The 22,164-nt window shown below is 44.0% G+C and overlaps 1 protein-coding gene across 2 annotated transcripts in view; it reads left to right on the top strand.

Annotated features, from left to right (window-relative positions):
- Nucleotides 1–5,467: 5,467 nt before the first annotated feature.
- CHST11 (carbohydrate sulfotransferase 11) overlaps nucleotides 5,468–22,164 on the top strand; it is a 163,012-nt gene continuing 146,315 nt past the window's right edge. The window contains exon 1 of one of the 2 annotated variants that reach the window (XM_034063283.1): nucleotides 5,468–5,677. In XM_034063283.1, coding sequence (XP_033919174.1) covers nucleotides 5,575–5,677 — 103 coding nt within the window. In that variant the 5' untranslated portion in view covers nucleotides 5,468–5,574. Of the gene's footprint in view, nucleotides 5,693–22,164 lie in introns of both variants that reach the window. The other variant, XM_034063282.1, reaches the window with a different exon arrangement.

The following is a 22,164-nucleotide window of genomic DNA, read 5'->3' as shown; positions in this document are numbered from 1 at the left end:
AAGACAACTATCTCAATACACAAGGAATCTGCATGGGCAGAACAGCTTGCCTCGCTTGGCCCTTACATTTGTTAAGTTCTACTCTGATAATTTCACTTCATAAAAAGTGTCCTTAACTAGCAATGGGGAATACTGCAAAGGAAGTGCACACAGGGTGAAAAAACAACAAAGAGAGCTGAACTTCAGTGGAACTTGGCAAGTATTTCAGTTTCTGCTTTGCCCGGGAATTTGTGTTGGCTGCTTTAGTTGTAGTTGTGGTGATAGGATGCATTGGAATTTTTCTTGGATTTGATTTTTGGGGGGTGTTTCCCAGGTGCAGCCATATGCACTGCAGGACATAAGTCAAGCTCTAGCTAAAAAATATCACAAGCAAATGTCAGTCTTCTGGCAGACGTGACCACTGCTACCTGTTGCAGGGCTTACTGGTGTAAAGCCCTTGTTGACCACTGGGTTTGATCCACTACAGCTGCTGATCACAGTGAACAGTGGTGTAAGCATTCATCACCTCTAGAAACTGCATTCTTAAAAGCAAAGCTTTAAAACTTGCTTGCATACCTACATCCTACAAGTCTTTTAATTACAAGCTTTGCAATAAATATCACAGCAATCCTGAATCAACCACAGATTCTGTTTGTAGGTCCTACTCATACATCACGTATTTCTTCTCCCAGGTGCTTCTTTATGAATTTAGTTAAGCAAAATGTATGCTTGCCCTTTCAGGTAAGACTTAACCATGATCCTGTATTCTGCCACCATTAAATCAAGCTAGTTCTACAACAGAAACTTTTGTCATTTGTGAAGTCATTTAAATCTACAGCATTGTTCTTGGTTTTGAGAGACACAAGCATGTTCATCTAATCTTGTCAGGAAACTGACATGAGCAGCCCAGCTCAGTGTGCTTGCAGACCAGGTATGAACCCTTTATTAGAAAGAAATTCTGTACCCGTGAGGATGGTGAGGCCCTGGCACAGGGTGCCCAGAGAAGTTGTTGCTGCCTCATCCCTGGCAGTGTTTGAGGCCAGGCTGGACTAGGGCTTGGAGCAACCTGATCTAGTGGAAGGTGTCCCTGCCTATGGCAGGGGTTTGGAACTGGTTGAGCTTTAAGGTCTCTTTCAGCCCAACTATTCTGTTATTCTGTATGATTGTTTAGGTAATACACATTGCATTCTTAGAAATACTGCCTCTCATCAGGCTGGTTTGCATCACCTGGGAGTTATGTAATCCAAGAAGCCACCAGCTTGTTCTGTCCAGAACAAAGACAGATGAAATCCTCTCTGAGACAGAAGGAAGCCAGCTTGGGTAGCAGTGTGACATTTAGAGCAATGTATTTTGAAAAATGTGAAGGGAAAAAAAATCTAACCCTTATATTCCTGGAGAAGGACACTGGAGATCTACCTCTAACCAAGAGTTAGACACTGCAACATGGGCTTTCCTTCCAACTCAGTGCTTCAGGTTGCACAGGGTATAAAGGCATTAAGGCATTACCTAAGGCATCACCACAGAAATTGCAAGATGCAGAACAAAAAAATTCCAAAATGCAACAGATTTTCCAGCTTTGGGGACATGTTAGGTAGGGGGGTTTTCTTGTCTGGAGGGAAAAGGAAGAGGGCAAGAAATCTGCTTAACTCCAGAAAGGACTATCTCCTAATTTTCTATGGTGGTAGCTTCCTGCAGGTGGGTGGCCTTTTATTCATAAACACAGCAAATTGCTGACTGTGGAATCCTTGTTGATAAAAAAGCTTTGTCCTACTTCCACTGAAATCAGCTGGCGTAGGGAGGCTCTCAGTGGCTTTTTTTTAATGGGATAAGAATCACTGTCTTGAAATACAGTTATCGCATATTAACAGAATAACACTGCTAAATGCATTTTGATTGACAGGCAATCCTAGGTTACACTACAGGGCCCTACAAGGTATGAGGTAGGGGAGTGCCTGACCACTGCCATGGGTCTCCTTTTGTTTGACTTCCTACCTTCAAGACAGTGCAATTTAGGACAGCTGACCAAATGAAAGGACCACTGACTGGTTGGAATCATTAGAGCAGTGTGCTTTTACTGTGGGGGACAAAACCCAAGACCTGGTCTCTTTACAGTACTTTACAGTATAGATGGTTTAGGCAGAGGAAGTTAAAAACTATCCCCACAAAAAAGTAACCACAAGACATGTCCAGAAGGTTTTCTGATCCACCTAACTAGACTGCTTCACCCTGTGATGGTAAGAGTCATGATGGGATTGGTGTCAAATGGTCTAAGGACAGAGATACAGAGTCTGAAATTTGCTGGTTCAGTTTCAGACCTGAAGGCAGCTTGCATGCTTAAAAGCTTGTGCAAATTCTTTCAATACTACTAGTTGCCCACCTTGAAGACATTCTTTAAAGATGTCACCTTCAATTTTAAGAGGATGAAGCTAATGAGTATAAACCAAAGTAATTTTCCTGAGATTCTTTCATTACAGATGAATGGTTGCAGATGCCTATTTGTTTCTCACAGATACCTCTGTTTTCTGGTGGCTGTTTCATATTTCAGCATCCTTTTCAATATTAGCCTGCTTGCCATTTTTTGATAAATTGCACCCTGAGTTTACTACACACTGTATTTCCCTCTGTGCTGTTTTTCAGCTGTGGTTTTGTTATTTTTAGAGCTTTATCAATAAATAAGGATGTGGGTGGGTTTTTTTTTTTTTCTGTTTGGGTTTTTTTTTGTAAAGCTCTTTTGTTATACAAAATAATTTGCAAAACACTGCCTGGACAACTTTTGATGTCACTGGCATCTGGTTCTTAATCTTTTAAGTCTTTCTTTCCAGAAACTTCTTGGATGAGGAGACTATTTTTATTCAGGGATAGTGAGTGCTAGTTATTATCACGGGAATGGTAGGTGATCACACCTACAGTACTATCCGGACTCCCCACTGCTCTGCAGCTGCTGAAGTTTCCACTCAGAGGTATGCTTCAGAAGTGCCTGAGCTCTTCGTATACCTATTCTGTAACTTGGCATCCAAGCCAACTGTGTTTCCTTGCATTCCGTCAATTATCCTCTTTTCTGTAGAGAAACCAAAGCACAGCTGTCTCAGTCTCTAAAGAATAAGCTGCTGCATTTCATTGTCCTGACTCACCAGACATCACAAAGGTTGTCATAGTTTGAAATCTGCAAAGATACTGCAAGCATGTGGGGGGATTTTAAGTTTGTAATGTCCATTATTAAGGTATTACTTTATAATGTCTTTTTAATAGTAAATGGCAACACAACTGATAATTTTCTTCCTGCTGCTTGAAAACGCTCCATTGTTCCATCAGAGGATGATGCTCAGAAACAATACTATTGTTAAGCCACACTGAGCAACTGATCACCTACCCTAGCAGCATAAAGCTCCTGTGTTACTTGGCTATCGAGTTCTAAGCTTTCCCCTCCTCCTTCAATGTCTTATCCAGATTTCTGGATACAGTCCAGTTCTTCCGGTTGAAATACTGCAGGTTCTGTTGTGCTGCAGTGTATGTATTGACAGGTAGATGCTGAAATGCCAGGCTGCACTTTTGGTGGACTTTTGCTGACTGACTTGAAGATTTGCCATTTTGATGTGTTACATATTAGTACTTTACCTGTGTTCTACACAGAATGCTTTTGTGTTACATTTGTGGTTTGGATTTAAAAGAGAAAAATCAATTTCAAGTTTCCTTCACTTTAGGAAGACTAGAAAATGGGCACTAAGTAGTAAAACTGCTAAAAAAAAACCCAAACCCAAACTACACCCTGGAAAAAAATCTACTGAAAGTAAACAAAATATTGTGTAAAAACTTAATGAATGATGGAAATTTTTCTCGTAAAAAGGAACGTTAGGCCATGCCTAAATAACCTACAAACCTCTACCTAATTACTGTTGTATCCTTGAAGTACAATCCTTTTAACTGGCTTTGGGAAAGTCTGAATGGAAAACCATGATGACATTACATGTTTCTGTTACAATTACCCAGGAAGGAATACTCATACGTTTTGGTTTTGTTGGCTGAGGGCTTTATTGTTTTAGCTTAAAATCTGTTTCACCCCACTTGCTTCCCAGCTTTGGGCTGGGTCTGTTTTGGGCTATTTTAATTTTAAAGTCGCCCTCCCCCAGCCACAAAGGAAGAACAGGCAGAAAACTGAGAGGGAAAAAGAAATAAAATCCTTTTACACGTGAAGATGGTATCAGCATCAGCAAAATGTTTTTCACCCTAGCAAAAAGAAAAGCAATAGCAAACCAGTATCTGGGTGCATCAGAGGAACAAACAGCAGCAGAGGAACAAACACAGCACAAGGATGAATGGTGTGTTGCCAAGAGGCTGATTTCATTCAGCAGTGTACTTTCCAACAGCATCTAGTCCTGCGCGAGTGGACAGTGTCAGTGTGGGAGCTCTACGGTGTGTTAATGCTAGAACCCCAGCTCAGGACCGAGCTGACCCGCAGTCGCTCAGGCAGCCCCAGCCGTCCCGAACCCCGATTCACCGTGGACAAGGCAGATGCCTTTTGTTCTGTTGCACCGAGCTGTTCTGCATTCCTCCCACGTACGGTGTCGTATCTCGCTGCTCCCCGACTACCGGGCGGTGGGCTTCGGCGGAGGGACCGCGGCGGGAAGGACCTTTTGTTTTCCACTGGCAAATGAGCAATCAGTTAATGGAGAAAACTTAAAAGTCTCGCACTTTAAACACAAACTCCCCTTTCTTTCATTCCTGGCATACCAGGTGGCACTGTTTGGGTTAGGGATGATTCAGTGCTACTGCAAGTCAGTGTTTACACCCAATATAAATATTAACAGCTACCGGCCGGGACACCACAACACCGGGAAGAAGCGACGACAAGGACCGGCTGTGAAATAACGCCTTGCATAATACCAAAGCGGGAGAAGAACTGGGAGAAGACATTTGTGGATTAACAGAGTGACAGGCACCACACACACATAAAAAGAGAAGTGGGAGAACTGAATTTCTCCCACAAACGGAGCGCGGAGGAAGTCTCTGTCGCTAAATCCACAACAGCCTCCTTCGCGCGGGGCGACTGCGAGCCGGTGCTCCGGGGGGCCCGCTCCTCACCGGCTGTCCCACAGTCACTGCGGAGAGCGTGGGTGACCCATAGGAGGCCAAGTTCACGGGCGGAGAGGCCGCAGTCCCCGCCCGCCGCCTGCCGCGACACCCGGGGCCGGGCTGGACCAGCTCCCACCGCCCCCCTCAGAGCCGGCGACGCCCGTTGGCCCTCGCGGCGGCCGCACGCGCCCGGCACGCCCCGCCCCGCGGCGGCAGCCCCTTGAGGCAGCCCGGCGCGTACCCGCCCGCTGCTGCCGCCGCCGCCGGGCGGGACCATCTCTCCCCTTAGCGAGGGGGGGGGCGCGCTCCGCCCCGGCTCCCCGCCTGGCCCTCCTCCCCCCGCGCGGCGGCGAGCGCCCCTCCGCCTGTCGAGCGGCGTGGTCACGCCCAGCGCATGCATTAGCGCCCCCCGGTGTGGGGCGCGGGCGGCTGGGCATCCTCGGGCGCGGCGGGCGCGGAGCGGAGCGGCTCTCAGCTGCAGCCCTGCGCGCTCCGCCGCCCCTCTCTGCGCCGCCCGACCACGCCATGAAGCCGGCGGTGCTGGAAGTAATGAGGATGAACCGGGTGTGCAGAATGGTCCTGGTCACTTCCGTGGGCTCCTTCATTCTCGTCATCTTCTATTTCCAAAGTATGTTGCACCCAGGTAGGGCACCGCAACAGCACCGCTACCGCATCGGTCCCGCTCCCCGCCGGCGCAGGTGGCGGGCGCCCCGGGAGCCCCTCGCTGACCGGCGGCTCCTCTCGCCTCCCGGCGCCGCTGCGGCAGACGCGGGGCTCGGCGGCCGGCGCAGCTCCCGCAGCCCCGTCCCGGTCACCGCCCGGGACAGCCGCGGAAAGGTCGGCTCGTCCCCCGCAGGAAACTTCCCGCGGGAGGGAGGAAAGTTGGTTTGTTTTAGTGTCTTATTTTTCTCTCTCGTACATCGCGCGTTTGGGAACGGCACCGGCTGCCGACCCTGCTGCGGCGGAGAGCGGCACCGGCGGCCGACCGGCCCCGCCGAGGGGGGATCGCCGATCCCCTCCGTCCCCCTCCGGGGCTGCTGGCCCTTGAATTCCCAGCGTTTCGGTTTTTGGGGGTGTCGGGGACACTGCGGCCGGCCGGGGGCACCCGCTGCCGCCGGCGGGCAACTTCGCTCCGGCTCGACCGAGTTGGCTGGACTGGCTGCCGCTCGTCCCGTCCCCGGCGGCAGCGGCGCTTCGGCCTGTCCTCGTCTCGTGTGCTTGGGCGGTTGGGGAGCTCCGGCGGTGTTCCTTGCTGGGGACGGGAACGGGGCGCTCCGGGGTGCTCCTGGCTGGGGATGGACACCCGCACCAGCCCAGGCTGCGGGGCGGTATACCGGAGTGTGATCGGTGCTGATCCAATCCCCTGGCTGCTTTCATTGAGCACTTTATGACTACAGTGACACTAGCGATAGAGCCGTACCGGCGGTGGTGGGTACTGGCTCTCATGGAAGTCACCCGTGGGTCGGCTATTGATTTCACACCAAGGAGGGGTTGGGCCACGGGAACTTCATGCCGGTGTCTGCTGCACGCACTGGTACATCCTGGATTGCGGTGGAGCTGCTTTGTGCAGCTTGGCAGAGAAATTTATCCAGCATGGCAAAAAACCCAAACCCACCTGATTTTACCTGTCCATCTCTGTCTCTTTTTTCCCTTTCCTGCCTGAGAAATGACGTGAAAATAGCGATTGCAATGTCTCTTTGGAGGGATCTGACAGCTGAGCAGAGAAGTGAAGCTTGTTTAAGCAGGTGATGCCTCTTTAGCAGACCAGGAGCTGCAGTTGGTTGAGTGACCACACTTCTCGGCAGAACGAGCCTCTCGGCTGTACCTGTAAATTTCTTCTGCCAGCTTTGGAGTGTTGTGGCTACAGGCAGAGCGGTAGCAAATAAGGGGATTGGATTTTGGGGCAAAAGAAGGACATATTCAGTTCGACTCTTTCCTTCCCCACTTGTGGCCACCAACCCATGGTTGGTTAAAAACTATCTTTCCTTGAAATTTTTTGGAGTCAGGTGGTGTAGAGGCTTAGTGTGCTGTTGGTATTAGGAGTCAGTAGATCTGCTGCTCTGTGGTGAAGCAAAATGCCATTTGGCGTTTATCTGCCAGCTGTCTGCTCCTCCAAAGCTGGTATCATTTGCTTGATGAATGTGTTCTCGTATGGTGCCCATCTGTGTTAATACCTGCCAACTCCTTGGACAAATTGGCATATTTCTTTTTTCCTGCTGTGTCTGGTCTGGGCTGACTGGTTTCCCAAGGAGAGCTCAGCTCCTGGCAGTCCTGGAGAAGGCTTTAGTTCAGTTCTTCAGGGCACCATGCAGAACTGTTATTTGTAACAGTGCTTCACCAGTTTAGTAAAAGTACATCTTCATTGGTTGCATTCCGCAGGTAACACACTTTGCACACATATTCAGAAAATTTGGCCGAGCGCTATTATTTCCCCTTTTTTTTCAGATGAATTATACTGCTGGAACACTTAACTCAGCATGCAGTAGGGGAAAGATGAAATGTTCTTCTGTAAATTTTTGAATGTAGAAAAATCGTCTTTTAAGATTTCTTGGTATGATCTATAGCTAGAGATTATGGCTTTATATTTGTACTATTGTGAAACTATAAATAGGTTGAGATTTTAGTACAATTCAAAGGATTTACCATAAACCCCGAAGGGTGAACGCGATGCTGTGAAATCACCAGGAGGATAATCTGCACCCGTTTTCTGTTTGGTGCATTTTTAAGTTGTTAGTGTGAATGGAGTAGATCTGGAAATAAATGTGATCGCAATCTGTCCATCTTCATATTTGATCATAACCAATTCTGCTTTTTTTTTTTTTTTTTTTTTTTTTTTCCTGTGGGCTGTTTCTATAGTGGAAATTGCTAGAAACCTATCAAATTCTATTCTAGACCCTCATAGAGTGTGGCCATTCTGTTTGCGTAATGTTCATAAGGCTCAGATGACTGTTTTCACTGGGTATCTGTTATATGATTGTATGTGTTGCCATCTTGTTGGCACAAATGACAGGTTAATGTGGAGTTCTCAAAGGGGCAGGAGAGAGGGAGGTAGTAGACCTGACAATGTGATATACCTCAGGTAGCAGATAATTTTGAGGCGTTATATCCTTATTTTACAATATGTTGGTTACCCTTCTTGCTGTGTCTAAATTCGCCAGAGCCAGACCCTGGCCAGAGTGCATGTCAGGTAGGATGGGGCTGGAGGTATTAAGGGCTTTAAAAATCTTGGCTGATGCCCCTGTGGGGAGTATTGTAAATTTTAGCTGTTCCCTGCTGGAGTACATGTTTTTCTATGCCACCCATTACTATTGTTGGTAGCTTACCGTGCTCTCTAAGGTAGACACTGCACAATCAGAATTAGCTGCAAAATTCTGGTCCAAACATTTTGGATTGAAAATAAGTTTTTTTTTTGTTTGTTTTTTTTTTTTTTTCAATTCTTTGCAACAAGTGTCAACTCCTTATTCAAAATCTGACAATTTCTTCCCCCCTCCTCCCTCTCCAGGTTCTCTTGGTGAATTTCAGGAGACTCTGCCTACAGAGCTTTCCAAACAGTTTTAGGTGTGAGACAGTGAAGATGAAAGATGCCGGAAGGCCACCAAATGAAGAGTGCACAGCCCCCCTCAAGGACAAGACAGCTTTTCATCTGTTAGATGAGCATTTTGCATTTTAGGAGGTCTGAATGTGGGTCCCTTGCTAGAAACATAGGAAGACACATTTCTGCTGATTGTTTGTTTTCTTTGGGATAAATAAATAGATAAATGACATAGCAAACAGAAGCTTTGTTTTAAAAACAAACCCTCCTAACAACAAAAACACACCAAATCTTGAAGCAGGGAAGGTGAGCTTAGCCTTGTCTTTGCAAAAGAATGTGATTTTTGTGTCCCTTGTGCTGTATCTCAAATGCCAGCCTATTGGAAGGGGATCAGGTGCTTTTTACTCCTTGTTCTTTTTTTGCTCCATACCTGTTTTTTATTGGGAACACAGTGGCAAATGTGCTGTTCTGTTAATGCACCTTTGAGTTGTCTGAATTCTGGTAGAGATTGCTGATGTGCTGGGGAACCCACTTTCCCAAACTAGGTTCCCTGACCTAATGGGAATGTTCCCCACCACCCTTTGGTGGGGGAAAGTGGATACCAGCAGCTCTCCAGCGCTCAGGAGCATTTTAAAGAAAACTCTGGAGATGATTCTGGCTTTTATGGCATCCCTGTGCATTCGGGGGACTGTTTGCTCCTGGGGGAGGGAATGACAGTGGGGACTTCAGTGTGTTTTCCTTTTGACTGTCTAGCCTTTTCTGAAGAGAAAAAGACAATCCCCAGTGTTTGCTATAGCTGGGTATATAGCAGTATATGGTTGCTTTCCCACAGCTTTTTGTGCAGAATATTTTCCATCTTCACTCTCCTGCCACGTGCTATCTGAATAACCGAGTGCAAGCTGATTATTGCTCCATGCTCCTGGATTTTCTCTCTGTGTACAATGGGTCAACCTTGGGATTTTATGAGACAGCCTATCATAGTTTTATCTGCTGCCTTTCCTGTGAAACCAGTTCTTTCGCTAGTCCTTAGCCTGCCTACACTTTCACAGATGTTTGCTTTTTTCTATAGGCATTCCAGCTGTAGCGTGTGGGGGAACTGTGCAGGCAGGAGCTGTTCTGCCAGGCTGGGGTCAGACTGGTGAGGTGCTGGGACCCTTCAGGATGAAAAATTGCACATAAAGGTAGAATAATTAACACTCTACCTTATCTGAGATAGGTATATGAAACTAACTGATTCTAAACCTTGTTTTCCCCCACTGCAGACCAGACTCTATTTGTTCCAGTTCTCACATCCTGTTTTAGACTTTTTGTCCTATGGGTGCTAACAAAGGTTAGATCCTCAGACTTGCTTCCTGTCCATGATCTTCTCAGTCACACATGCAGTACTGTGTGACTGATAGCTGCTTGTTCCTTATAGAAGGTTGTTGTCTACCTTTGCTCAAGTGTCAGAACAATTCAGATCACATGAGTTGTTTTTTTTTTCTCCCTGATATTCGAAGACAAGCTTGCCATTGGTTTTGATGGAAGATTCTGTTTGAAAATCAATGCAACAGTCTCCCGTCTTGCAATTGATCCTTGCTTTCTCCCCTGCTTATAAAGGGGAATGAGATCTGCAAAGCAGTGGGTGTGTGGCATTCCTTTGATGGACCCCTATACTGGTTTTAAATTATTCTGTTTGGGATACAGAGAAATGGAGTTCATTTGACAGCCACAAGAACCTGGCCCTCATTTAATTGCATGCAATGAATTCCATCCCCCAGTTGCGGGCAGAAACCTTGCTGTGTGCCTGTACGGGGGCTGTGCTGTATCTTTTTTGTCAGTATCCCTATAAGCTTTTCATTGATTTCCATGGGACTGCATTGTCAGTGTGGGTAAACTTCTCCCGGTCCCTCTTCTCAAAAGCACTGGTAGTCCAGAACTGCTTGAAGATGGGAGTTAAACTGCTTTTGTTTTCTGAAGATCTTCCTGGTTAGTGATTATTAAGCTTTAAGAACACCTTTTTCTGTTGCAGTGTGTGTATGAGTGTAGCTTTCAGCAGCACCTGCTTACTGACCTTAAGAAATGAAAATCTGTTTCTTAATGTGTTCAAGCAAAAAATACCTGGCACTGTCCATAGTAATGTCTTTACTTTTTAATTTATCAGCATATTTATGAGTCTGCAGTTAATGTTTCTACCGTGTAGACTTTTATAAGCATTTACTTTTTTTTTGTTACTGTGAATCAATATTGGGAAACTAGGCTGACTTTCATAGCATTGACACTATATTCACAGATGTCAAAGTGGCAGGACTTGGCTAAAGTCTAACCTTTTCAGAGATATCAGTGTGCATGGAAACTTTGTTTTTCCTTTAGGGTAAAAAAAAAAAGGTATATAGGGCAGAAATGCCCAGTGTTTTTTATGAACAGTTGGTCGGGTGCAGCTAGTGTGTCAATTTTATCTCTGCATAGGGTGAGCATATTTCTGAATTCTTATGTTGTTTCCAGTACTTGTCAGAAGTGACAGGTAGTTAATCTTGTACCATGGAACTAACTCTAAAACTGATTCAGAGTATTGGAAGGAATTAGATCCATGTTACTTTTCCCAAAGCCAGCACTCCTGTATTTTATTTGACTCTTGCCAGATGTACTGTATCAAATCCTGCTTGACAAAGCTGCTGCAGTTGTCCTTGTGTGAATGTCATTCCAGCACAGTTTTTTCCTCTCAAGCCTTTTGGGCTTATGCATATGTATTATGTATCAGCTCTAAGGTGATCCTGAGGGAATTAAGGACAGGGTTGCGGGACACAGTGGTGTTTGAACCTGATGGTTTTTCCTGCAGATTGTTTGTGGTGCTCAAGGCAGACCTTTGAGTTCTGTGAGTGACTTGTCTAAGTGTCAGCATGTATAAAATCAAGCATGGATGCATGGGTGAAGGGTCCGGTTCAAATCAAAGTACAGGAGTTCTCCCTGTCACATAAGGAAATAAAATTAAGTTCAGGAATCTTCTGCTTGTGTAGATCTGGTGTGTCTGGGATAAAGATAACGACATGTCTGGGGCAGTCATTTAGATTCAGCAGCCACCTACTGTATTAACAGTATAATGTTTCAAAGCATGTTCATGTTTTGTTGGATGTTCCCGTTCCCCGTGGAGCCCATTCATGCAAGATCTTTGTGTAAAAGGTAAGTATTTCACAATAAGAATAACCACAATTCAAACTGTGGAGTTCAGATAATTCTTCTTTATTTGTGTTTCAGTATCCAGGTTATAGATAATGTCCTTTTATTGTCAGCAGAATGCTTGTATGAGACAAAGTGGTGTTTCTGGCACAGGCCTCATGCTCTCACTAGAAGATGAGACCACCAGAGACTACAGTGAACCAATGAGAGAATTCAGTTCCTAATTATCTCTGGCTCATCCCCTCCAGACAGAGGGATTTTCTTGGATTCCAATTTCGTGAATATAATCGGTGGAGGATGCAGCGTGTTCCCCCTTTCATGTAATTGTTTGGCACATGAGACGAAGGTTTCATGAATAAATCAAAATTCTACCGCTTATACACTTGGACTCTGTGTTGCTTCTCTTGCCTAATGCTGTTATCCCCCATTTTTCATTCTATGCCAAACTGAATGTGGTTTGTTGGCTTGCTGCCTCCACGTGCTCCTTAGTAAGAAGTTACTTGTTGGTGAAACTACCTGGATTAGATTCCTTCCTTCCAGTCAGACAGAAGCTGTAGGTTTTCATATGAATGGCCTGTGTTAATTTTGGCTCCCTCCCACTGTCTTGGGTTGTTGCACCGCCTGTAGTATCACTAGGAGGTACCTAATTGAAAGGCAGCCAGTGCACAAATACTGTGCACTTGCACATCAAGAATATGTGCGTGGAGGGTGCTGACCACCCCATTGCAGTATACTCTGTGCGATGCCCATTTCAGTCCCTGGGGGCCGGTGGGGAGCCCCTCACACCGGGCATCAGAACTGCAGGTCTGTCTGTGGCAGCTGGCTTGTTTTACCTGCTCCACTCTATGAAGTTAAAGAGAATTGAAAAGCACAGTGCTGGCAAGTCTTGGAGAGCCAGGGTGGATGACAAGATTCTCATTTCTGTGTCATGTTAAGGGGACTTTGACTGAATAGTGTGGTATAAATAAATCATAGACTATCTCAAGTTAGAACAGATGCATAAGAATCATTGAGTCCAACTCTCAAGGCCCCTCACAGGACTACCTAAAACTAAATCATGACACTAAGAGCGTTATGTTCATCGTGCTTTCAAAGCAGATAGGCTGAGAAAGTTGGAGCTCTTCAGCCTGGAGAAGAGAAGGCTGGTGGAGACCTCATAGCAGCCTTCCAGTATCTGAAGGGGGTCTATAGGGATGCTGGGGAGGAACTCTTCATTAGGGACTGTAGTGACAGGACAAAGAGTAATGGGTTAAAACTTAAACAGGGGAAGTTTAGATTGGATATAAGGAAGAAGTTCTTTACTGTTAGGGTTGTGAGGCACTGGAATGGGTTTCCCTAACTATTCTATGATTCTATGCTTCATGGCATCTTCCTTCTGTACATACTGATAGACCTTGTGTCCACCCTCTATTTTCCAGCCTGGCACTCTTCAGGTAGGCGCAGCACAAGCATGTGTTAATTTGCAGCAAACCGATTTTGTGTCCATGTGAGTCAGGGAGGCTTCTCTGTATTAAATAAATTTCCCTGCTTTATTCATTTCACACTTTAATATCCAGTTTCTTTTTCCTTCAAACTAATACGCTCTTTCTGGTTGCTTTTTATACCTTGCCTAGTGTTGGCAATAAAAGTAAATGACAGCTTTGCTTTTGGCTTTATTAATTTTACACATTAGAAATGAGGTCCTAAATGAGGCATTAACATTTAGCTTGCAAGCGTCAGAAGGGAATGTTATTTAAAAGAAATAAAATTAGATGGCTGCCACTGGAAAATTTTGAGGAAGATGTCATTAGAGCACACTGACTGACGTGGAGGCTACAGCTGGAAAGTTAATACTGCTTTTTTTTTCCTCCTGACAGATTTGAGTCTTGAAATAAAAAAGCTGAGTGTGAGCACTTACAAAATGCTGACTTAAAAGAGGGCTGCGCACACAAATGCATATGGATGTGCACGTGTACCCAGCCATCTTTACACCCCCTACGAAATCTGTAGTGGCAGCGCAGGTAATCCACGTACGTTTACTTCTGAAGTGCAAACCTGTTTCTGCTAACAAGGCTGCTGTAAGGAATATGAAATCCTTTGTTATTAAAAGAAATCCCTGAAGTGCCAGGGGCTCCACTTAGGTGGGTTTGTTATTTTACAAATTGTAGTATGAAATGTATTGACAGTGTGGTTTCTCATATCTGTTATTTCTTCTAAACTTATACATGTTTGGAAACATCCAGCTGGAGAGAGGTAATGCTTTTATGAACTCTTTCTAGGCTGTGGGAGGGCAGAGTATATCAGCTTAAACAGTAAGAGTGCGTCTTCAGGGTAGCCTTCATTTTGTTTGTGCCAGGCTGTAGACACTGAAGGATGACTTTGCATCCGTCGCTATCAATCACTGCTGCAGTGGCTTCACACTCCTATGAAAAAACTTAAAAGAGGGTGCTGGGGGAAATGGAAAATACAAACAATGCAATTGAGCAGAATTTCTCACTGCACTGTGATTCCAGGGGTTTGGGAGATGGTAACTCAATCCAACAAATGTCATGAAGGGAGGTGGACTGCACCATGGGAAAACAGGTGTGAAATGCTCACATCCTGTAAATGCTGTCTGCTCTTCGTTCTGCAGTGAGAAGTAGCCCTGATTTCAAGGGTGTGAATAAAGTGAGCTGTGTGTGGTTTTGCAGGATCAGGTCCCCCTTTCTCTTGTAGTTGAAAGAGGAAGATACAGACCTCAGCAGTGCTTGGTCTGCTGAGGAAATGCTGCTGCTTTGAACGTTGTCTCATGCTAAAAGATGCCATCCTTAGTAATCTTAATATCAGAAGACTGCGTCCTATTATGTCAGTTGGCTCTTGGTGGGAAAAAATGGTTTTTAATTGCAGAGTCCTCACATAATAATGCACAAGGAATAAACAACTTTGGCTTTCAAACCACTTCTCAAAACACAGAGAGAACAAAAGCAAAGAACTGTTTGTTGGAGGTTTTATTCTTTTCCTCTGGTTTTAGTTTAAAAGCCAACACTTTCTATTAATTTTTAAGACATTCTGACAATTCAAGATACAATTTGTAAATGTTACCCTCTGAGAGTAATGCCTTCTGAATCCACATAACAAATGACATTGTAGCTGGTCATTTTCATGCATTTTTGGCTGATAAATGATTATATAAGGGGATAAAAAAGTTTAAATGGATAACTTGTGGGGATTTTTGGATTAGGGAAGGTAGACATATAATTAATAAGGTGGCTATAATTGGATCCCACAGATGATCTTTACTGTAATACCTTGTCTTAAAACAAAGAGCTTTAGGTAGCTAAAATCCTTTTAAAGGCTATTTGCATTATTGTGCTTTAAAGTTGATTGGTATGTAGGCAGAACAAAAAAACTCTGTATTATCTGAAGTGACCTGACATGGAATAGCACATTCTGCTCCCACACTGGTAGGTACCGGCAGCCAAATACATCCTTCTAGTAATCTGTATTTTTACAGCCTGTGTTGGAAGTGAGAGTGGAGAATTTATAGTAACTGAGGGGGAGGGAATTAACACTTTTAAACAGTTGGTGATTAATAAAATGTTTCAGTTTAGGTCATAAATATAAAACCGATAAAGCCTGTCTTGATTATGTGTTTTGGTCTTGATTAACTTCTAAAATGTATCCTGGGCTTCCAGCTGGAGATAAATGCTTCATCTTTACAGTTAAGTGTGTGAATGTACGCGTGTAATTATGAAGTCAACGTAACTGCTAATCAAGAGGGACGAATACAGCAGAGAATTTGGGTGGCTGTTGACACCTGGCCTCTCCTCCCAACCATTGCTATGTCCCACTCTCTTGGTTAAGTAATTGATGCAGGATCAGTGAGTTGGATACTCTGCAAAATTCCTGCCGCTACTGCAATGGCAGTCCTATGGACCACCTTCCTTTCCTTTCCTTCCTGAACCAGACTTGGTGGCCCTTTGAGGCAAGATTAGGGAAGCTCAAATAGGATGAATATGGCTGCCTGCTAGGCTGTGGGGTTTGGGGTTTTGTTCTGGGCAAGTCATAAGGTTTTATGACTCCTTCTGAAAGGAGTACATTGAGTGGTTTGCATTTGCTGGTGGATTGACTGCAGAGGCCTGCATGATTGACTGGAGGAGTCAATGGCTGCTTTTCAGTTTAGTGAGCACTGGGTCAGGTCTGCTGTGCCAGAGCAGAGACATTTTGGATTGCATAAAGGGCACACATCCCTTGTGGCTGTAGAATTATAGGATTGCAGGCTTGGGTGGAGCTCTGAACTGTTTCTTCCCTGTAAATCTGGGTCATTGACTTGGTTATATCAATTCTGGAGCAAAGCTACTGTAACGAAAAGCAGAGTTTGTCCCTCTGTGTCTTCCTGCAGAGCAATATACAATAGAATAACAACGTTGCTTTTCTGCTTTCTTATTTGTCCTTCACAGAGTACTTCTGCATTCAAGTGAATGGTAGCTTTTTCCCCTTAGAGATACATGCTTGCAGTATTGAAGGGGTTGCTGTCTATATTCATTAGTTTCAGTGGAAATGACATTGACAGATAAGCTATGTGTAACCATTAGCATGCAGGCCATCAATAGGATCAGAGTCTTCTGGTCCTGCTGTAGAGCTTCTCTATCACACACAGAAAAGGCTATTAATATTTTTGTTGTGAAAGGAAAAGTGTACTTGTATTAAGGAAAAAATGGGAAAAAGTTGGGGCTTCTGAAGCTGTTAACTGTGATAAAACTCTTTGAGGTACTAAATGAGCTGAAATTGATAATAGAAGACAGACATGGTTTAATTAAAATTTTCTCAATATTTGGCTGTCTTGATCCAGCTTGTGTGTGGTTCTCCCCCACTCCTCAGAACACATCAATGTTTCTGATGAACCCTTCCTCAGTCTGTTGCCTGTTTTCTGAATGCTTTTCTTCACATCTTCCAGAGTAGAGAAAGGAGAATTTTTGCAGATGATGCCAGGACAGTTTACAAAACAAGAATATACATGGGGGCTATTGTGTCTGAATGATTAGTATAATGTCCGTGACTTACAGCCTCATCCATCTCAAGGGTGCTGTAACCAGTGTGGTAACGTGCTGCTGAGAACTCTTTGTGCAATGAGGAATGTGCCTCATTCCCTCCAGCATGGTTGGGCACCAAGAGAAAAAGGCCATAATTCTTGCATGTCCAGGCTAGCTTGGGTTGTTGCCATTGCCAATCTTTACATAGACTTTTCGGTCTCCCCTTTGTTTTAGTTTTCTTTATACTCTTTAGAGCTCTTGCTTGTTTCTACATTGATTGTGATGTGATGTGACCAAGAGATTTATTTCATGTTTCCTTTTCAGCTGTGAGGGGATCTCTTGTAATCAGATTGTACCTCAACTACTCTTACCTTGCCGGAATGGTTTGTGCTTGGTGTACTTCTCCAGCATAGTGGGAGCTGGGAACCACTGCTGAATGTCCAGCAATGTGTGTTGTAAACTGGTTTATGGCAAGTCTGTGCTTTCCTGCTACCTACTGCAGTTGGAAGTTTTTGTTAGAAGCAAGCTAGGAGCCATATTTCTGGAAATTTTAGAGTTTGGGTGCCAGTACCGTTTCTGTGGTACTAATACTTTGCTTTAATCAAAAGGCTTAAAATGTCCCATGAAGTAGGTCCATGCTTTCTTTTTCACTGTACAGATAAGGAAACTGAGGCATGGAAGGAAGGATACATGTGCGGGGATTTGGTTAATAGTTTCCCCACCAGATTAATGGCACATTCAGGAATAAAACTTCAGGGTAGGATGTTTTTTTGTGGATCCTGATGCTTGCATGATCTAAGGGCTCCAATCCTATATAGGGTCAGTATAGACCATAGTGCACACTAGATGCTAGGCACAGCCAAAGTCCCAGTATTCAGCCCGAGGTACACCACTGCAGCCCTTTCTGGGATTGCTCTAGGCTTGTCAGGATGTCTGTTGTGGCCAGCCTTGTGTGCCCTTTGTAGTGCTTCTGCCAGGAAAATCCTGTTGCAGATACAAGGAGTTTTGAGAGCTCCTTTCAAGCTCTGCTGCACAAGGTGTTGCCTCCGTGGGACCATCAGTTGTGCTCCAGGACATCCAAGTCCTGATGCTAAGCTACAGGCAATGCTCTGCTTGGTTGTACTGTAGAACAGAGACACAAACAGTTCTTGCTTCTAATTTTTCACTGTTTTGCCTTTAGGTTTCTAAAGTGTAAATCTTCCCTGTGCGTGCCCTGACAAATGTTGAGTGGCCTTTCTTTTCTTGATTAGAAGTTGAAGGAATACTTGAAGGAAAAGCATCAAAGACCCTCACTGTCTCTTGGGAGGTAATTCTAGTTAGTGGCTTCTAACACTTCGGCATTGTGCACCCAGCTTGAACTCAGGTTGCATAAGTGGAGCTTGGAAGCAAGCAGCAAAATATCCACCTTTCCAAGCTGTGTACTGTGCAGTTTGCTGCATTGGGAACATCTGATATGTCTGGTGTTTCCATCGCTTGAGAGATGCACATTGCTTGATTGACTAGAAGCATGGCATTGCCTAATGGAAGATGGACACTGCAGCTCAGGAAAATGGGTTTCTCCTGCCAGTTCTTTCCTGCCCAGTGCAGACAGCATTTCAGCTAGTTTACTCTTCAGCTACCTTCTCCCTTGCACTATCTAAACAACAGGCAGCTTTTTCCTCATCTGAAAAGATTATCTTCTATCTAGTGTTCAACACAGAAAAGCGGTTGTCTAGGTGAAAGTGTCATGTCAATGCCACTAGACAAATGTCTGTGATGTTATGTTATAGTTTGGATGTAGATAAATTGAGATGGAGACTATGCGTGTGCTTAGAAATCTTTCTTCCAGAACAGCAAGCCTGTTTTACTCTAGATAGCATTGTGCTTCGACAGCTTTTGTCACTGGAAGTTTTACTGTATTGATGATCAGTGCAGGTGACAAAAGGCCTGCCTCTTCCCCTTTTGTTTTCTTTTGGCTTTGTCTTCAGGTCTACTAGAGGTTTTGCTGGAAAATCTAAGTTTATCATAAAAAAAAGAAAAATAAAAAGGATTGAAGGGCACATGCAATAAACCCAGCCTTTTCTGTGGTCAGCTTTCCTATACTGTCCTTCTGCTTTCCTATGTCAGCAAAGCTGTTAAGTGTTGATTAAGGCCGGTATGCGTGATCCATCCTGGATTTTCTCACACACCCATGATTAACGTAGCTGTGAATTAAAATACCACCTCTCTGTAAAATATTTTGTCCTTGCACTTTGCTCATTCTTACTTTATTGCAGTTTTAAGGTCAAAGTTCCTATCACCATGACTAAAGCTAATGTCAGTGATGTGTGTGAGGGGCTGCAGCTGCTGGCTGATGGTGTTCCAGATCCTCATCTTTTAGATCAACATGTTCCCTGTGGTGGCTGTGGGACATTGCTGGTATTTGTTCCTTTAAACAGAACTCTCTTATACAGAATTTCATGAATATTTGTTACTGCTTTGATTTACTGCTCGGAGAACAGTCTTAGGTTTAAACCTAACATCTTTTTCAGCTCCTCTGGAGGTCTGGAGCATCAGAAGTAATGCTTCATGCAGTGCTGTTCAAGGGGTGGGGGTAAACTGATGATTCCTAACATGTTTAAAAGGATATTTTTTACCTCAGTCTTGGAAGCATAAACAAAAAGCTTCCCATATATCTTGCTGAACATGTGTGACTGTTTCCCACAAATGCACAGAACCAACAACTGTACTCTATGAGCTGCAGTAAGGCTTTTTGAAGAGGTATGGTCAGCACTTCAAGGCATGTAGGAATACTTCTCTTCCTGCCTTTTTCCTCCCCTGCTGATCTCTAAGGCTGTGTCCCCCCTCACAATCAAACAAGTGTAGGAAAAAAGTACCTGTGTCTGTAATTCTGGGGTTTGTTTGTGTCTTGCTCATCTGTCAGAGATTAATTTTGTGTTGAATTACGATAAGTGTTGCTCTGTCACAAGCTGTGGCTGGTACAGGGTTGCCAGCACAGTACATCTGTGTTCAAATGTTCAGGAGAGCCTACTTAAAAATTTCAGTTCCAGCCTAAAAATACATGTGGAGTATTTTTTTCATGTTTAACTTCCTTGCTGGAAATAGCAGGGTTGTGTCACATTTGTCATCTCTTCTAGCTGTAGGCAGTTTTAAGCATGGCATAGTTAATGTACCAAGCTGGAAAAACGTACTCCCATTGTCCTCAAGTGAAGGCATGTAGGAACGGCACTACCACCAGACCAAATACCGTGCAAATGGAAGCTAAAGGAGCTGATTCTTTGAGCAAACAACTGTTGTTCACATGTTTAATTTGTGTAGTAGCCCTTTCAGTTCCCATCTCTTCTTGTGCCCTTTAGTAAGTGGGTTTGCTATTTCTGAACAAGAAAAGATGCTGTCAAGTTCAGGGACCAGCAGGTCAAATGATGGTTCTCTTCCCCTCTGCTCTTGTAAGACCCCACCTGCAGTGCTGAGTTCAGCTCTGAGGACCCTAACAGAAGAGAGACATGGACCTGCTTGAGCAAGTCCAGAGGAATTCATAAAGGTGCTCAGAGGGCTGGAGCACCTCTCCTATGGAGACAGGCTGAGAGAGCTGGGCTTGTTCAGCTTGGAAAAGGCTCTGGGAGGACCTTAGAACAACCTTCCAGTACCTAAAGGGGCTGCAAGGAATCTGGAAAGAGACGTTTTACAAGATATGTAGAGACAGGACAAGGGGGAATGGCTTTAAACTGAAAGAGGGGAGGTTTAGATTAGACATTAGGAAGAAGCTCTTCACTATGAGGGTGGTAAAGCACTGGAGCAGGTTGCCCAGAGAAGTTATGGCTACCCCATCCCTGGAGGTGTTTACTGGCTCTGGTGGTGCTGGCATGCAAACTATGCCAGCATGCTGCTCTGTTCTGGGCTGTTCTTTACAGTTAATGTTGGTATGCCTCTCGAGCTGAGCAGGAACTGATGGTGAAGCAGACAAAACCTGATCAAAGCACATGCCTAATTGGATTTTTAGATAGTGCTTTAAAAATGTTGAATTTTCAAATACTGTAATTAATGGGCCTTAGTAGATTAGAAATGTCACCAGATAGTTTTTTTGGAGTTAAAGTATAATTAAAAAGAGATTACTGAACTTACTAAAATAAATGTTTTCATTAAATAAAGAATACCACTGGAACCTGTGGATGCACCACTGGACCCGTCACCTGCAGCTTGATGTTAAGGCAGGAGAAACGTTTTTTTCAAGTATGGAATAAGGGGGCAGATGCTCACTGGGACTTCCTTACTCTGGGCTGTGTGGAAGGCTGGTTTGTGTGGAGGGAGCAGAAGAAATGTACATGGGTTCAGCCAAGAAGTTACACCTAACTAGAGCTGAATCTATGGTTTGTATTGGAATAATAAGCTGGAATCCTAAATAATAAATTGGAATAATAAATATTAACTTACATTTTTATCCTTTTGCCATGTATCCTAGTTAATTTGCAAAGGGATGTTCTTTTGCAACGTTGCCTGTTAGTCAGGTGCCTTTCAGTCTGCCAGGCACCACCTAAGGGTTGGGTTACCAGTGCTAACAAATACTTCAAATTAGATTGGGAGGTAACAGATAGAAGCGAGAGCCTTTTATCTCCAGCAGTAAGGACGAGTTTCACTAATTCTCAGTTAGGTCTCTCCATTTGGTTAACCTTGTCTTATAAGCAATTTAGTATACTGCTTTTTATGCTGTTAAAGATTTCATTTTTATGATGCATTATTGATTAATATTATTAGTGTTTGTGGTTTACCACCAGGTATTCTTGGCTGTAATTTGTCTTGTGCTTGACTGCTTTTCCCTTTTTACTTTGACTCAAATATGTTGTTCAGGGGCAGTATCTTAAGGAAGACATTTCTATCTGTGCAAAGGACTGGGAAGTGTGAGTAATTATGTGTCAGAATGGTCAAAAAGATGTGAAAGCTGTAAGAGCTTCTTAGAACTTCTAGCAAGACTGACAAGTGATATTTGTTTTAGTATTTTAATTTTGATCTTTACATCATTGCTGTGGAACAGCAGTAGCATAGGCAGTCATGCTGCTTGGCTTTGCCAGTGACTGTTACAATGCTAAAAGTAAGCTGTGGGCTTACTGGGGTTGCCAGTTCTCTTATCTTGAAGAGAGGGAAGAAAGCAGATACATCAGTGACATGAAAAAAGAATGCTTCTTGTTTTATCTTCATATAATACCAAAAACATTCTCCTGATTTAAGTTAGTCTGAAAGAGACAGATTTTATGACATCAAAGAGCTTAGTCTTCAGCTTGGAGTTCTGGTGGAGCCAAACCTTAATTGGAGTTTCCACTTCCCACAGCCATGTCTGTAAGCATGTTTCCAAAGTGGAAAGTTTGTCAAAAGTTAGGTCTCAAGAAAGAGAATTTAAATTTATGTCAATTTATACAGTGTTAATCTCTACAGAGCAGATCTTAGTGCAAGATTGACAATTTG

This window comes from Melopsittacus undulatus, chromosome 5 (assembly GCF_012275295.1).
Source record: "Melopsittacus undulatus isolate bMelUnd1 chromosome 5, bMelUnd1.mat.Z, whole genome shotgun sequence".
Taxonomy (NCBI): domain Eukaryota; kingdom Metazoa; phylum Chordata; class Aves; order Psittaciformes; family Psittaculidae; genus Melopsittacus; species Melopsittacus undulatus.
The sequence above is the reverse complement of the archived record's forward strand: the minus strand, read 5'-3'. Positions and strand labels throughout refer to the sequence as shown.